The following is an 18,357-nucleotide window of genomic DNA, read 5'->3' as shown; positions in this document are numbered from 1 at the left end:
AGTGAGTTCCCAATTAAATGATGAAAAAGTTTCCAAGAGCAACCTAGATAGGTTGTCTATATGTATGTTTTTTCATCTAACTTTTGAATAAACTTTTTTTTTTATGAAAAATATTTGAGCTACATTATTATTATTTTGTGTTTGCCCCCTGGTTCTGAAGGCTTTGTCTTGTTCTCATTGGTCTTTTGACAAGCCATGCACACTCCCCATCAATAGTAATTTTGCCAGCCAAATTTATGCCAAAGACCGTAGATTTTTTCTAAAATGGGCAAAATATAACATTATGGGGCAGATTTAGTAAAAATCATTTTTCTAGTTTTTTCAGTTATCTTCTAGTATTTTTTTCTCTATATATTTGTGGAAGGTTTCCTCTAAAACTCAAAACATTCTAGTTTTATTAAGTGCAAAAACACAAAAAAGCATACTAAACTAAGCCAAGTTAAAGCTGTCTAAGTCCTATAGAATTAAATGGGAGCTGCGCTGATCCTGCCGATCCAATTGGACAGTTTTTAATAGATTCAGAATTTTAGAGGTTGTCATTTTATTTTCCTTCAGTAAGGGGCAAAATGTGAGTTTAGAACTCACCACAGAAAAACTAACCTATTTTATATTCTCATTTATCAATAGAGTTCACCATTCGATAAATACGATTTTAACAATCCCATAGGAATGGATAGAAAGTGAGTTTTATTGTGGTGAGTTCTAAATTCACAGTTTGAAAAATCTGCCCCAAAATGTTTGAAAAAACTCAAATTTTAAAAGGTATTCAAGGTATTCGGATGTTTTGGCGCATCATTCAGCATTTTATTTCATTCATACCTTTTTATATTCGGATCTTTTAAGAAGTTTCATGGCATTTGTGGTTTATAAGAGAAAATTAGTTCAATAGTGGTTTTAAAAACCTCTAAAATTCTACTTTTGATAAATGGGCCTTTGTGTTTACTTTTTGGCCCAAACACATAGATACATTAAGTCATAAGACTTAAGCAAGAAGGCCCCTTTCTAAAAGAAATGTGGCATCAAAATTTGTCAAAATGAACTTTATTATGGTGTTGGAAGGCAGCGCCAGGAAACTCAAAAAAACCATTAAAAGCCACCATACTATTAAACAAGTCGCTATTCAACATCCACTTTATTATTACAGATAATTTTGGAATTGAACATATGTCTACCCAAAAATTTTCCTGTGCAAACGTGTACTGCTAGATAGTAGGGCAAAGTCCCAACAGGCATGAACTGTAATTACAACTGCAATAATAGAGCTGTATTGTGGCACATAGAATAGGCCTTCCCACAGCACAGTCACAAGGAGATTTGCATGAATCTGCTATCAATTCTTTGATAAGTAGCCATGCTGAATTACGAAAATGCTTTCAGATTTTATTAAACCCTCATCAAGGGAAAAAATATCAAATCACTTATTAAGCTCTACAATTATTGTAAAGAGGCCTGTTTAATGAAAGGAGGAGATAATGACATTAGTGCCTTAACATAGGGAAATCCTCGGTGGCACTATTCTCTGTTATTCTGTTGGCCTGAAATTTATGCTAATTGAATTCAGCTATAATTTATTATTACCTACCGAGTTTAAAACAATGTTTTCTGTAAAAATTGCTTATTGAAGGCTACACAGTTTAATTGGGGACAGGAATTGTCTGATAATGAAGCGTTATATGCACAACGGTGTGCTGATTAAATCTAGGTGAACCAGTTAATTTCTGCTTGCTAGCTATGTATTAATAATCTCTTTTATTATGGATTTCATATAGAATTAGACAAATATAAAATAAAAGTTATCCGTGCCCATAAGCAAGTAATCGAGCCATATATAAACATAATGGCAAATATGGTTAATTAAAAAATTAACTGAATAGAAAAAACATAAATAAAAAGTAAAGGAAGTAGTGATTAACTACCATTAACTAAAATATTCAGACAAAAAAAGAAAATGTCAAAATTGCAAACCAGAGTAAAAATGCACCAAATTACAATTATAGTTTGTTGTATTTTAAGAAATGTTGCGGCGGCGTTCTGTCCTCTTTAAAGGGATACTGTTATGGGGAAAAAAAAATTTTTTCAAAATGAATCAGTCAATAGTGCTGCTCCAGCAGAATTCAGCACTGAAATCCATTTCTCAAAAGAGCAAACAGATTTTTTTATATTCAATTTTGAAATCTGACATGGGGCTAGACATATTGTCAATTTCCCAGCTGCCCCAAGTCATGTGACTTGTTTCCCATGACAGTATCCCTTTAAATTTACCTTTGTGGATTTTAATAAATATCCTAATATTTCTCACCTTCGTTAATTTTGTTTTCTTTGGAAGATACTGTACATTGGACAAAGTGAACAATACAACCGCTTTAACTCTTATTGACAAATGAAAACACTCAAAAGTACAATATGCTCATATTTTATTGTTATTTATTAGTTTTTTTATTATTTTGTTTTAAGAACATACAATTAGTACAATATCCATTGATCCCATACATATTTTTTAGCTGTTCCAGTCTGAAAATGGGAAATGAAACATTTATGACCTAAATTTTTTTAGTATAGATTTGGAAGTTCTACTTGGAAGTAAATTTTTTTTTTGCAAACTAGGTAGTTCAGTAATAAGAAATGAGGAAAAAAAATTATTAATCGTAAAAAGGGGTAACATAAATAAAAATGTAATAACAAATGGTTCTATAATGCAGGCCACTCACAGATCGATCAAGAGGAATATCAAGGTTACAAAGACAGCTCATCGCTATTGCCAAAAGGAAATGGTATGGCTCTGTTCAGGCACATTTATTAAGGGGCAAAACTGAATTCACCCTCCTACTAATACACATAAAAAAAAATTCCTATACAAGTGAACAGAGAGCTATGAAACTTTGCCTGAGCTCTTTTATAATCTTGCCGCTCTGTCTGCTGGTGTGTCTGCTGGTCACTGGCCCTCGAAACCAGTTTTACATGAATGCTTGGGGAGCAACAGAATAAAAAGGCAAACAAATACAGGTACATGACGCGTATTTATCGGGAAACCCATTATCCAGAAAGCTCAGAATTACGGAAAGGTCTTCTCCCATAGACTCCATTTTATTCAAATAAATCTACATTTTAAAAAATGATTTCCCTTTTCTCTGTAATAATAAAGCAGTAGCTTGTACTTGATCCCAACTCAGATATAATTAATCCTTATTGGAAGCAAAACCAGCCTATTGGGTTTATTTAGGGGCCGATTCACTAACTTCGAGTGAAGGATTCGAAGGTAAAAAACTTTGAATTTCGAAGTTTTTTTTGGACTACTTCGACCATCGAATGGGCTACTTCGACTACGACTTCTAATCGAAGAATTCGAACTAAAAATCGTTCGACTATTCGACCATTCGATAGTCGAAGTACTGTCTCTTTAAAAAGAACTTCGACCCCCTAGTTCGCCATCTAAAAGCTACCGAAGTCAATGTTAGCCTATGGGGAAGGTCCCCATAGGCTTGGCTAACTTTTTTTGATCGAAGGATATTCCTTCGATCGTTGGATTTAAATCCTTGGAATCGTTCGATTCGAAGGATTTAATCGTTCGATCGAAGGAATAATCCTTCGATCGTACGATCGCACTATTTGCGCTAAATCCTTCGACTTCGATATTCGAAGTTGAAGGATTTCAATTCCCAGTCGAATATCGAGGTTTAATTAACCCTCGATATTCGACCCTTAGTGAATCAGACCCTTAATGTTTACATGATTTTCTAGTAGACTAAAGGTATGCAGATCCATTATCCTGAAAGCCCCGAGCATTCTGGATAACAGAAAAGTATACCTAGTAAATTGCCTGAAATAGTTTAAAATGTCACGTTCAGAGCACATCCGTGTTTACATTTCCAAGACAATCTACGAATGCAAACAGAGGAGTCATTTATTTGTCCCTGCTGTCACTAGAGGTCTGAAATATCTATCCAAGTGGGATTCTCTGCTGAACTGCACTTGCATTAGGTCTTGATGTGCCAAGGCATATTGGTAAATAAAGAAATGGTGCACTGTGTGGCCTGGACTCAAATGGGGTTATGTAATAAAAGGGGCAATGTTTGTTACAGGTATAGTCATTTATAGCAGCCAATTACCAGGAAGCATTTGCCATTCACCTGCTGAAAAGCAATTATCTGATTGGCTGCTATGTGTTACTGCACCTTTGGAAATGTTGTGCCTTGTATTACATATGGGGGAATGTGCTTAAAGCAAACGGCAAAAGATATGATGCAGCTAGGGACGGTCTAGCTACAATTATCTAGAGAAAATCCTGTTTCTATATATACAAATGTTGGGTAACCTTATAGCTAGGACTTCCATTATTTATAGCTAAAGGGTTAAGTTTTCTTTGGTGGGTTGATCGTGATTTATGAATAAGCAATCAGTGTCCCTACATTATGTTTGATAAACTCTATAAGTGACATGGGCAGAATTTAAGGGGCCTTCTACGTGGACACACTATTCAAACAGGATTTGCAATAACAATTCAAGATATTAGTGCTGTACAATAAATAATAAAAATTTACACCATTTTTTGTAAACAACTAGCATAAGGGCTTCAACTGAGTAAAGAATTCGCTGTTGGGCATTACTGCCTTAGAATTACTACAAAAGGTATATTCTACAAAAAGCAAACTTTTTACTCAGACAGGGCCTTTAGTACAGTTTGCAAAGCTCTCCAGTGCATTTTGGTCATGTAACAGCTCACTTCACACGAATATACATTGTATTTTCTAATGATCACATAGTTACAAATAAATTGAGCTTTTCACCCACAATGTGGTGTTATTACAGTGTATCTTATGTGTTTGACTTTATTGTGTAAACATGGGCTCCTGGTCTGTAACAGCTGCAACATTTCAGGGTCACAACGACCTTTCCTCAAGCTACAGAAAAACTGTGCTGTTTGTCTCTACGTGAAACAACTAGAAGCAGCACAAAGTAAGGAGTCATTTCACAACTTGCTTTTAGTTAAGCGGCTAATAGCAATCAACAGCCTAAACACTAGTACTGCCCCATATTCATTGTATTGCCAGATAATAACACTACATTAGGACCAACTTCCTCCGAACTAGGTGAGATATGGCATCATACTTTGACAAAGTGAAGGACTAAGAGAAGAGATTCGAATTTTAACTTCGACCCTTAATAAATCTGCCCCATAATATTGGAGAAGGGGAAAGTGGGAAATACTAATAAAATGTTAATCTACTAATATGTTCCAAATGGAGGCAATGAAAAAGGCTTAGCTAATGCCACACGTTCGGTTTTTCGAGGCTAAAATCACACGAGAAACCGCAAAAAAAGCCTGTGCATGCATTTTTCTCGTTGTGCATTTCTTTCCCCTGAAGGGAGGAATCTGCAGTTCACATCCCCCATAATGCGCAGGAAAGCTCCTCAACTAGGGATGCACCGAATCCAGGATTCGGTTCGGGATTCGGCTTTTTTCAACAGGATTCGGTTCGGCCGGGTAGAAGGATTTGGCCAAATCCGAATCATTCTGCCCGGCCGAACCCGAATCCTAATTTGCAAATGCAAATTAGGGGCGGGAGGGAAATCGCGTGACTTTTTGTCGGAAGTAAATGTTTTCCCCTTCCCACCCCTAATTTGCATATGCATATTAGGGTTCAGATTGGAGCATCTTTCTCAAAGGATTTGGGGGTTCGGCCGAATCCAAAATAGTGGGTTGGGTGCATCCCTATCCTCAACTAAAATAATCATTAAATCATTAAACCGCAACACATTTCAGTCACATGTGGTTATTATCGTTGCCTAGGCATTGTAATGAATGGTGATGAAAAGGAGGGCATTTTTCAGCAAACGCCAATAAAATGCAGTGTTGTTGTTCAACATTTTTACAAGCCTAAATGTGGTCGACATATGGCAGATACAGTTCTTTTTTATGGTAGTGTAGTTTTAGCATAATTACACTGTCCAGGGCATTTGTAAAAAACCCACGTGTAGCACTAGCCTTAGTGTGCTTTCAAGCTTCTGCCTTTCGTTGGACTGCTATTATTATCCTGCGACAGGAAGAGTGGAGGGTCAGGAAAAGAAAATGTAGAGGAGAATATACACAAATAGTTAATACTCAGCATTTTGCCATTTGTTCTTGCATATAAAAAACAAATATTTACAAAATGACCAGGATATAAAATAACCAGTAGCTATCTGAAAGCAAACAACATAATAGGATTGTCAGCTGATTCCTATATCTTTAGCAAGAAGCCATAGAAAACATTGAATAATTGCAACCCATAAAGCAAATAATGCCAGTTATTGGAAGTATAACAGGAACATACACATCCTCATAAACAAGTGTGGTTATTTACAAATCCCCAAATGATATTTCAGTGAAGATCCTTAATCATTTATGTTAAATATTTGATTGCTGCTCTTTTCCTTTATATTATTGATCATTATTCCTTTAAAGCAGAATGGATATCCAATACATCTCATTTAAAAATATCAAAAAAATCAGTTAATTGACATATGTCTTCATTAGTGCACATTAACAGCAACTGATGATTCCATTAAAGCATGCAGTGTTAATCTCCTCTGCTGCACAGGACTGTAAACTAATTAACACCTTTATTGCCAGAATGGTAAAAACATGAATGATCATTTAGTTAATAGCATTAATAGCATTCTTCTCTACATTAGCAAAAATAACGTTGGAACTTACCAAGAAGCTTCCAAATGCAGAGTTGAAAATGGCAGCAGCCTGTTGAAGAAGCAAAAGGAAAATAACTTAACATTTTGCAGACATGCAATTTATACATAGAATCTACAAATACCCAGGAGCCAGCATCATCAACACAATGTAATAATATGCTGTCTAATTGGGAGTCCTTTCCACAGCTACATATTTTTATAGGATATACAGGATATTTTTTTAAATATAGTACAATTAAAAAGATATAATGATTAGAGGATAAGGAAAGCTACCGAAGCATTTATTGTCAATAGATTAGCCACAGTAGTGAAAGCTATAAGACTATATTTATTCTGCAGAATGCTTTATCGTACCCGAGTAAACAGCTCTATAAACTCTCTCTGTTTGTATAGGATAGCAGCTGCCTATTAGCTTGGTGTGACATCACTTCCTGCCTGAGTCTCTCCCTGCTCACTCATAGCTCTGGGCTCAGATTACAGCAGAGAGGGGGGGGAAGAGGAGCAAACTGAGCATGCTCAAGCCCTAGCCCTGAAAGGTTTATGCTGAAAACAGGAAGTCTGATACAGAAGCCCATGTGTACACAATAGAAGGAAAGAAATGCTGTGTTTCTTATGACAGAGGACTCAGAGCAGTATTACATTGAGGGTTTACTGGTGTATTTATATAAACATTTCTGATAAAGCTTAATTAATTTTAGCCTTTCCTTCTCCTTTAAACACAAATCATGGGCTCATAAATACAATTCCAGAATGTCATCACAAGCTACTACATACAAATAAACCCTTGTGCATAGTGATGGGTTCAAAGGAACAGCCACGCATGGGTACATCTCTTGTTGAAAACTTTATCCTAGTTACCGGATGCCTTTACCGTCTGGTTGATCAGATGACAAAAAGCAGAGTAAACACAGTAGTCTGGATTTCCACAGCAATACAGTCTCTGTTTATATCAAATTCATGCAGGTTTGTGTAGGTATAACATTTCAACTAATCAAATGTTTGTTTCTTACAGTACATGATTGGCTGATTAGCTTTACTAGATCCCTAGCAAACTTTGCACATTTTATGCGATTACCCACATACTTGTTAGGCTTTCCCAACTTATAAAAGCTTTCTCTCAGCGCTGAGAAATACGTTGGCGCTATATAAATGCATGTTAATAATAATATTTTCCTAAAATGGGTAAGTGTCAATTGATACATCATTTTTTTTTATTCATAACGTTTATTGATTTTTCACTCGCAATGTTCAAAGGATAAAGCATGGCAATGATAAGAAATGATAACAGAGCATTCACAGTTGTCTCATAAAAATACAAAAACAGTGAACACCCATCCACATTGTGTGTTGAATGTGACCCACGCAGCCTTTCTTCTGCTTCTATTTGACAGGTAGGGCTACCACTAGGTGGTTTTGGCTTTGTGTGCTTGAGACTGGCTTGGGTTAAAGCCAACTATGGAAGAATTGGGGGAGAGCCCAGGTGAACTGGCAGTATTTTCTAATAAAAGTATTAGAAAAAAAATATGACTCTTGTAGTTATGTGTCTGTGGCTTACATTTACCAGCAAAATTATCATGTAGTGGATGAAAATACAAAAAGTATTTTATTTTCAAATATTATTTTATTCAGTGTCCATAGTCTGAGTAATAGTGATTACGAACAAAGGGGCAAATGAACCACAAAGGACTGCACATTCTCATATATTAAGCAATAAAATGGAATGCCAGAAACTTTTTTTGGAATGTCTGAATGAAGTCCAAAGCCAGTAGCTGAACATGCCTCAAGATCCAAATAAGGATGCAATAATGGTGAATGGATAATGAGATCACCACCCAGGAGATCATAGTTTTCATACTCGAGATCATAATTAATTCACAAACGCTGATCATTTTATTACATTCCCTCTTCTGCACTCCCCATCAATAAAAGATGGAACAAGACTTCTTATTCTCTGGTCACAGGCTAAAATGGGCACGGACTGTAAAATCTTTGCTAACACTAACATATGGCTCTACTGGTTTCAAGGGAAGTATAAGCATTGACAACTAAATAAAACATCACAGTTGACATTCAGAAGTACGACAGCATGATACAACAAGCTCCCTTCTAGATAACACTGTAAGGTGATGGCAGCCTCAAGCCGAGGTTAGTGTTCAGTGTATCCTGTGCAAGGACTAAATAAACCATGAATTTCTAGAGATTACTTAGTACCACCACTGCACAATGCACTTTAATAATGTGCCTTACCATCATATTGTTTGTAGTATTTTGATTTCGGCGGATCCACATTAACCCTTTACTGACCTGGGGTATTTAGATATTTATTTCAGTTAAATTCAATTTCAATTTTATGTTGCAGAATTAGATGCAGGGTTTGTGCCCCCCCCCCCCGCCTTTAATCAATCCAAATCTAAAACGTGAATATAGTTGCATCTTAAAAGGAAGCTGACCACTGAAATTAATTTGTAGTGTGATGTAGACAGGAGTTGGCCAAAAGGCAGCCTGGGGCCTCATGTGGCCTCTTTATGCTCAGCTGCAGATGCCAGGCTAGGAGATCCACTGGGAAGCCTTTTCCTACAGTTTGCATTGATTTTATGGGATGCTAAAAACAAGAAGGATTCATTCAGCAATTGCTTGACATCCCTTCATGTTTCACACAGACACCTTAAAATTGATTCTATAAAGTTTGACAAAATATGTGTGTCTATCGATCAGTCTACCTCTCTGTCTATCAATCAATCAATCTCTCTCAATCAATCTCTCTCAATCAATCTCTCTCAATCAATCTCTCTCAATCAATCTCTCTCAATCAATCTCTCTCTCTCCGTCACCCTCTCTCTCCGTCACCCTCTCTCTCCGTCACCCTCTCTCTCCGTCACCCTCTCTCTCCGTCACCCTCTCTCTCCGTCACCCTCTCTCTCCGTCACCCTCTCTCTCTCTGTCACCCACTCTCGCTCAATCACTCTCTCTCAATCACTCTCTCTCAATCACTCTCTCTCAATCACTCTCTCTCAATCACTCTCTCTCAATCACTCTCTCTCAATCACTCTCTCTCAATCACTCTCACTCTCAATCACTCTCTCTCACTCTCAATCACTCTCTCTCAATCACTCTCTCTCACTCTCAATCAATCTCACTCTCAATCAAGCTCACTCTCAATCAAGCTCACTCTCAATCAAGCTCACTCTCAATCAATCTCACACTCTCTGCCACTCTCTCTCTCTCTCTGCCACTCTCTCTCTCTCTCTGCCACTCTCTCTATCTATCTCTAGCTCTCTCTCTACATGTGTGTATGTATTTGTTCTATGAAAGCAGTTTGTATAGCGTGGACCACGTATAGTTTATGCTTTCTTTTTCTATTAAGATCGACTTCTATTCTTTTCCATCCAAACCAGTGCCGGGTTGGCATGGTCAGAAGGATGCCAAGCAACTAGATAATTTAAATTATAATCTTTATAGCTGCTGAATAGAATGTTAAATAATTAACAACAAAACCAAATACACAGGCTTCCTTCAGAATATAGAATACTAAAGTTGATGCAAAGGTGAGATACCACTGTAAATCCATATAGAAGGTATTTACAGTCACAAATAATAAAATAATAATATAAAGCACCACGACTACTGGCCACATATAGCTAGTCAGAGTAGAAGATTAATTTTAGCCTTTTGTTAGGTGGACTGAAATTCAGCCATATCCAAGTGCTGGCCAAACCAAATCCTAACTCTTAAAATCAAGTGACTTTTTACATCATATGGTCAAGGAAACTGCAAAAAATATTCCACATGTATTCCACTTATGGATCGGATTTGGATTCAGTTCAAAATTCAGCTGAAACATTTATTAAAGATTCAGCATTCCACCAAAAAGGGAGGATTCAGTGCATGACTCCCTGATAGTCTTATCTTGTGTAAGGGGCATTGGGGACAGGTATATTTGACCATATAAATTACTTTAAATATTTTAGCCTTAAATCCATATTTTTCTGATACCTTGGCAGGCCTCAAGTCAAAAAGTGGTGTTTTTTTGTAGATGAAAACCACAGAAAATTTTATGAGCCTAAGATACATACCCAGAAGAGGTGGATATATATTACCTCCTATTGCTGAACAAAATGGTTTTAATCAGCGCAAAAATAAATTCAGTGGTCCCGGTAATCAATGGATTATTAATTTTTGGATGTTATCTATAAATGGACAATCAAAATGCTTTCCCTTTGTTGATCTGATTATGAAATTAAAATAAGGACAAAAAACATCTGGAGAAAGAGAAGATATTGTAAATAAAATATATTTTCACTCCTCCTTAACAAAATTAAGTTGTTTAGGCTGAAGACGGCTTTTAATGAGAACTGTGCCAGGCGACATTGATAGATGGCAATGACACGGAGAAGCGTAAGTAAGCAGACGATTTGTGCCTCTTACGCTCTCCTGGACGATTTTTCACTCTCCATCACGAATAACTTAGCCCTTTCTAAAGGGGCCTATTAATCTCAAATTTAGTTATTATACAACATTTATTTGAACATATATTATCAGGGTGATGACAGTTAATAAAGGAAGTCTTCTACAAGCTCGGGTTTTACATAAAGTTCAAACTCTGTCTCCCAGCAATTCTTTTGTGAGAACAGAATACTGCTTCGACCAGCAAGCCAGTCCAGCTGGAATACTCCAGGGCTTTTAAAAAGACTGTTTAAATGCATACAAAAAACCCAGGCTAAGAATGATGGACAAAGATAGAGCTAAGAAGTGGATAAAAAGCGCATTTGTAACTGTAAGATGCAATAAAATACAAACAGATGCAGCCACTGCAGCTCTGAAAAAAAGATTTTTAATGAAAAGCCTAATTTCCTGATTGACCACATATGCATATTTTGCTATTAAAGCTTACTTTCCTTTACCTAAAACATTCTACATTGCACTCCCATTCCTGTATAATTAGGTGTAAACAAGAGAAAGCCAATGTCTTAAAGGAGAAGGAAATGGTATACTTAAATAGCCTTCTAACAAAAGTCTTTTGCGCATAGAACTTACTGAGAGTTTGCAAATTTTCCTCCCTGGTGTGATGTGTAAGCAGCGACGCTCTCCTTAGACTGCATTGTGTGACTCGGGTGACGTCACTCTTTTCACGGCCATCTTCCGCTCGGCTGCCAGAGGCAGCCTTCATGCGCATAGGCATAATTTATTTGTGGTGCGCGTGTCCTTGGGGCGTCGCACTCCGAGGTAAACTGTTTTTTTTGGGGGGCGTTAAGAAGAAGGAAGTAGCCGTCGCAACCTTACTAATATGGCGCCTGCATGGCTATATATGCGAACAAGGACATCGATTTTACAAGATTTGACTGACATATGAGCATTTTTAGAATAGCGTTTCAGGAGGTCTGGAGGAGTACAATTAAAGGAGAAAGGTATTGTTTTTTTCCTTTCCTTCTCCTTTAAGAAATTAGGGCAACGTAACACATCTGATATTTTATATCAGGATCATGTTTTTCAGTCAGAATCATTTTTATTTGTGTAATTGCGGCTTTCAGATCTCTTGTATTTGGAGGCTTAATAATGTATCTGCATTGCACTGCTGTGGTAGCATTACCTCTTCTGATACAGTATGTCTATTAATAGAGAGTGTATTGTGAGCTTCATCTGCTTTCAGGTCATGGTGCATTCCTACACCTTTAGCCTTTCCAACAATCTGGATGTTTCTCTCTCTTTTGAGGTCATCTGGAAAGTGTACAGAACAGCTTTACAGAGATGGAGTCAAAAAAACCTGAATGGACACAAACCTCAAACCAACTGAACCCAACCTTGAGACTGTTCTAACATCTAGTACAAAGACTTCCAGAAAACATAAGAACACGGGACCCCCCCACCCAAGGGTTTTTACCACTGGTTTTCACTGTGGTGGGCGAAATAAAGGGAAAGCTTTCAGTGTTCCGGCTTGCTGTTAAAGAGCCTATGGTTAAATATGTTCTAGAAACAGATACTATAGTGCTCATTCTGTGCGGAATAAACTGGTTCTTAAACAGCCATGAAACCTAAACCTGAAAAAATGAGCCTTGTATCATATATTTTAAAATGTATATGCACATTTTATTGCAGATTGGTCCCTAAACTCAGGTAATAACCGAAGCATCAGCAAAGAAGATCTGGAGCTACAGGGGCATCTCAGGAGGCAAAAATCTTTAATGCTCTTGTGGACTTAGCCTGGTACAGAAGCCCAGAGCAAAGTGCAGAATTTGCAGCTAGTTATTTGTTGAGTTTTAGTTCTCCTTTACCTTCAACTGCGGTAAGGAAAAATAATAGGTTAAATAGTTTTTTTTATGTGGCATGGTTTTCTTCTGTACAGTGTACAGTCTTGCCAACTGCAGTATAATTTTATACATGGAGTTCAAGGGGCACAACAGTTACTTTGTCCTCATCTTATAATGCCTTACTAATTTTTCAACAAGACTACAGACCACTTTCAGATTACAGATCACCACAATGCTTTTGCTTGTAAGGCAGCCCCCAAAATCCTAGTTATGTTTTTTTTAATGCAGGTCTGTTTTACATGATATTTTGTGTGAGTTTTAACTCCCATCTCTCCTTATAAGTGTGGCTGCTTGGAGTGAATGAAATCTCTGATTTACGGTTTCTTAGATTCCACAAGAAAATAAAATCTTCCTTTGCTTCAATGACAGCTCTTTGTAGACCTGCTTTTTTTTTTTTTTCTTTCACTTTGAGCCCTTTTGCCCTTTCAATCATGAAGCATATTACTCCACTGTCAGGGAAAAGCAGAGTGGAACAAGAGGGAGCCCAGCTGGGATAGGAAGAGGGCAGGAGGCTCACGCATTAACATAATAATCCAACTGTGCTCCCATAAGCCCTTAGGGCAGACAGCATATTAGGTAGGCCTCCTGCGCAGACACTAGCAGAAGCTGCCTTATCACCTGCCTGTCAACCTGTGGCAGTAATAGACTATTCAGCAACACCAGCTCCATCTAGAACAGAGCACACAATTACAGTGCTGTTAAATAGAGGAATCCATCTTTCTCTGCCTGTTTAGTGTATGTTTTACTCTAGGTCTATTTATTCCCCACAAATGGGCTTCACAAGTTAAAGGAAGACTATTGACTCAATTCAACAACCTTCTAGGGTTCTCATTCTCCAGATTTACAAAGTGAGTGTAAAATATGAACAATACACATTAAGCAACACAAAGTAGTTGCCCAAGGACAATTGTCCTTGAGGACTGAAAGTTGGCCCGCAAATAAAGCAAATTTACTAGTAATTGTAATTTAACAATAACCTAGGTACCAATCAAAGCTCTGTCTAGCTCTAGCTTCAGAATATCTACAATTAGAAAAACAAGATTTGGAACAATGGCTAAATTATATCACACAACAGCATGCAATTAATACCTATCTTTTGGTCTAACAAGAGAGGCATGTTCTTGAGAATCTAACCATCACCACTTGGTATGTTTTAAAGCCATCAAATTACCAGACTAATCAGAGCTACAAGCAAATGCGTTGTTTTAAGAAACTCATACAAATCATTTATTTAGTTGAATCCTGACTCAACTAACCAAAATCTGGAGGATCAATATGAAAAACCCAGACTTAACATATCTTTGCAAACAGCTAACTGAGAGAGAAGCAAAACAGGGCTACATTGAAGCTTAAAGGGAACCTGTTGGATAAATGTATTATCCCCAACCAAAGGTGCGGGCTAATAAAGCCTGCACTCCGGTGGGGGTAATGTAGTTACCCGCACCAGGAGGGAGCTGCCGTTGTGAGAAGCCATGTTGGAGCAAACACATGTGCATAAAAAGAGGGAATGCGTGTGACATCAGAAGAGCAAATGCACATTTTTTTTAAAACTACTGTTACCCCCAACCGCAGTGTGGTCTCTATTAGCCTGCACCTTGATATATATGGGATGATATATTTAGCCAACAAGTGCACTTTAAGTGCTAAGTGTTAAAGGAGAAGGAAAGCTATGGAGGCATTCTATTGCTAGTAGTGCAAGATAGAATGCTGTATTTATTCTGTAGAATGTTTTACCATCCCTGAGTAAAAAGCTCTAGAAGCTCTCTGTTTGTTTAGGATAGCAGCTGCAGTATTAGCTTGATGTGACTTCACTTCCTGCCTGAGTCTCTCTGTGCTAACTTATAGCTCTGGGCTCAGATTACAGCAGAGAAGGGAGGTGGGGGCAGGGGAGCAAACTGAGCATGCTCATACCAGGAATAAGGAGGTTTAGGCTGAAAACAGGAAGTCTGATACAGAAGCCCATGAGTACACAATAGAAGGAAAGAAATGCAGTGTTTCTTTTGAGAGAGGACTCGAGAGCAACGTTACTTTGAGGGTTTAAAGTGGACCTGTCACCCAGACACAAAAATCTGTATAATAAAAGTTTTTTTCAAATTAAATAATTCCTTAAATAGAGTAACAGAGAAAGTGCTTCTAAGTATCCGCACACCTGCAAGTTAAATAATGTATCTATACTTGAAACGTTTGAGGAATTGCTAAATGGAAACAATTATATCAACTGTCGCGACATTACACAATGGTAATTCACCAGCCACAGACCATAGTGGTATTCCAAAAATAGATTCAGTTAACTACAAGCCCAATCGCTTCAATATTCAAATCAATTTGTTATCAGCCATTCTTGTGGCAAAGTATCATATAGGTTGCCCACACCTCCCTTCCGTATTTTCCCCAGAGATAACTATGGCTACGTTGGGAGCGTGTAGGAGCTGGTCCCCTACTGTCCACCTATGCCTCCCGACGCGTTTCACCGGTTATCCAGCTTCTTCAGGGGCATAAGTCCTTTTCAAATTAAACATGAAATCCAATTTCTATTTTTTATTAAAGCATTCATAGCTGTTGTAAGCTCATTTAAAAATCTCAGATGTCAATCAAGTATTGTCTGCCCCTCCTCTATGCTATGGGTATAGAGGCGGGGCAGACAATTACTTTCACTTTCCATTCAGCACTTCCTAGATGTCACTGCTTTCCACACATTCCCCCTCTCTCTTTACCATTTAATTGTGTAGCCAGGGCATGGGGATGGACATCGGGTCCCCCATTCTGGTGCACAATCAAGATTCTGAGATGATGCAAGGCTTTCCTTAAAAACAGTGTCCACAAAATGGCTGCTGCCTGCTTGCTAACATTTTGAATTCCCAGACTAAAGGAAACACGATTCAAATAATTTATACAGTGTAATTAAAGTTCATTTTGCTTGTCTAATGTGATAAAATTTTGAATAATTTTTTTTGGATGACGGGTCCTCTTTAATGGTATATTTGGGTGGACATTTCTGATAAGGCTTTCTTAGCTTTAACATTTCCTTCATCTTTAAAGGGGAGGTCAGGCTTAACAAAGAAATAAGGAAGAAATGCTGCAAATTATGTTTTAGGATTCTATACCAGCTCAAGGCAACCGCAGAAAAGATCTGTGCCTCCAAAGCTGTCCCCAGTAGCTCCTAATCTTCTTTTCCGTGGATTCATTGACCCTGCTATGTGCTGCCATCAGTTACCTGAGCTTAAGGACCCAGTCACTACTACTAGTACTACTACTGTATATATGGAATACAAATGTCACAATATAAGACCTCATTTTTTTTGCTTGATGATTTGTAATGACCCCTAAGCTTAGCTCCTCAAAAAATGCTCAGAGCATGTGCATGTCACTGACACTTCTACAATTCAAGATCATCAGCTCCTGTGACATGTTTGAGGGCCTGGAACACTACTGTTATAGAGATAATGAACCTTTTGGCTGAGGCATGAAGGTCCAAATTTAAAATATTGGGTTTCTAGTCATATTCGTTTTTAGTACTCCTTTAAAGGAAATAAATAAAATATATTAATGTAAAATTGTACTTCTAGAACAAGAATAAGGTTTTGTTACTGGCTAAAGAAAAAGGCTGGTAGATAAACCATCCTCTGACCATTCATTTAAAATTCAGTTAATTAAACCTGATTATCTTTTATTTTAGACCTGAACTGCACTATGCTGTGCTGGATGTGGAATATAAACCTAGTGGGTACTTCATATAAATATATACTGTATATATATATATATATATATATATATATATTTTTTTTTTTTTAACAAATACAGTATTCGTAGATGATCCATACATCTGTTTAATGCAAAGACTTTGTATATTCTTTTTCTATTAAAGACTACAATGCTACATAATCACATAATGCATAATTTTCAAACGATCTTTGCAAAAATTTGTGACCACTATCAGAATTCAAGGAACCCACATGGAGCATCAAACAAGGTTTCAAACATGGGCGAGTTCAGTAACTTGCTTCAGTCGACAGCAGCCCACAAGTTATGGGGGGGCATAAAAGATGCTACTGGTAAATTTAGGAGTCGAATTCACATTTTTAAATTGGATTTACAGCTCTGCTAGTGTAGAGAATGCTCTGCACTAGTGATGTGGTCCCCCTGCACCAGCTCTGGTGCTCAAATTGGTATGCGCTGGGTGCGAGGGGGATGACATCAGAAAGGCAGCCTCAGAGCAGCAAGGACCCCCAAAAAAAACCCTGGTTGCAAACACCACCCAATTCTAAAGAATTCTTTTGAAAGATACTAATGCCTGGTATTAACATTGATGTTAGTTGACTTAGACTAAACTACATTTAAAAAGGTTGGTATGAAAGACCAGATTTAATTAAGAAGCAAAAAAAATAATATCAATAAATGACCATCTTCTTACAAACAATTCATTAAGATTTCGTCCAGCGTCTACATAAAAATTTAGGGCAATGTCAGTTCCAAATATCATACACAAAGAATTCAGCAGGTTAGGACTGTGTTGACAGCTCAGTAAATCCTTTGAAAAAAAAAAAAAAAACCAGCACGGCTCATTCTTAATATTAGCACCGATAATATGTGCCATAATGATTTCCTGAGTGATAATAATAGCTGTGACACAAATTACGTGCCCATAAGTAATTCTCAGGTATCTTTGATCTCCAGCCCTGAACGAATGCAGTTGCCTTCCATAGTTGTCCGGTGGGACTCTCTCAGAACCAGACATCTGGCTACTTTGTTGTTTTAGAATAATCCAGCCCCAAAGGAGTATGGAGAAAAAACTGACATGAGACAAGAGGGCCTTAACAAAAGGAGGCTGTTATAGCATCTCTTTCAAAAATGGATCACTGTTAACCCTTTTATGCTCAGACCCCTGCAGAGGAATCTACTACAACAGAATGCAAAGGGTCAGATTACATTTAACATAGTCATATTTTATATAGGCGTGTTCAGTATGCTCACATACTAAATCTGCAAACACATGCCAACAAAATGTGGCAGAAAAGGTTTATTCAGCCATGGTTCATGAGTATCTGGTGAGAGGAGTCACTACAGGACATCCGTTATCCAGAAAGCTCTGAATTATGGAAAGGCTGTCTCCCATAGACTCCATTTTATCCAAAAATAATCTTTAAAAAAAGAAAAGTTCCCATAATGCAACGGTCCTGCATCAAGCCTGACGATTCTGCGCACTAGAGTGATAAGAAGGCAGTGCATACGCATTAAACAGGGCTCATGATTGCGCTTTCACTACACCTAGAACCAGCGCTCGAGCCACAAGCTCCGGGGTGGAAGTAATAGACGCATGCGCATTTGATTCACCCGCTCCGTATTGATTACGCCACTAAATTGAAACTGT

General features: G+C 37.6%; 1 protein-coding gene across 3 annotated transcripts in view; it reads right to left on the bottom strand.

Annotated features, from left to right (window-relative positions):
- The window catches only part of slc10a7.S (solute carrier family 10 member 7 S homeolog), a 110,965-nt gene that overhangs the window by 61,087 nt on the left and 31,521 nt on the right, over window positions 1-18,357 (bottom strand). For all 3 annotated transcript variants that reach the window (XR_005963494.1, NM_001087260.1, XM_018233873.2), the window contains 1 exon segment: window positions 6,695-6,733. Coding sequence is in view for 2 of the 3 variants with exons in the window: in NM_001087260.1 (NP_001080729.1) it covers window positions 6,695-6,733 (39 nt within the window). In the remaining variant the exon portion in view is untranslated.

The sequence above is a fragment of the Xenopus laevis genome, chromosome 1S (genome assembly GCF_017654675.1).
Source record: "Xenopus laevis strain J_2021 chromosome 1S, Xenopus_laevis_v10.1, whole genome shotgun sequence".
NCBI lineage: Eukaryota > Metazoa > Chordata > Amphibia > Anura > Pipidae > Xenopus > Xenopus laevis.
Note: the sequence above shows the minus strand (reverse complement) of the source record. Positions and strands in the feature narration are given on the sequence as shown.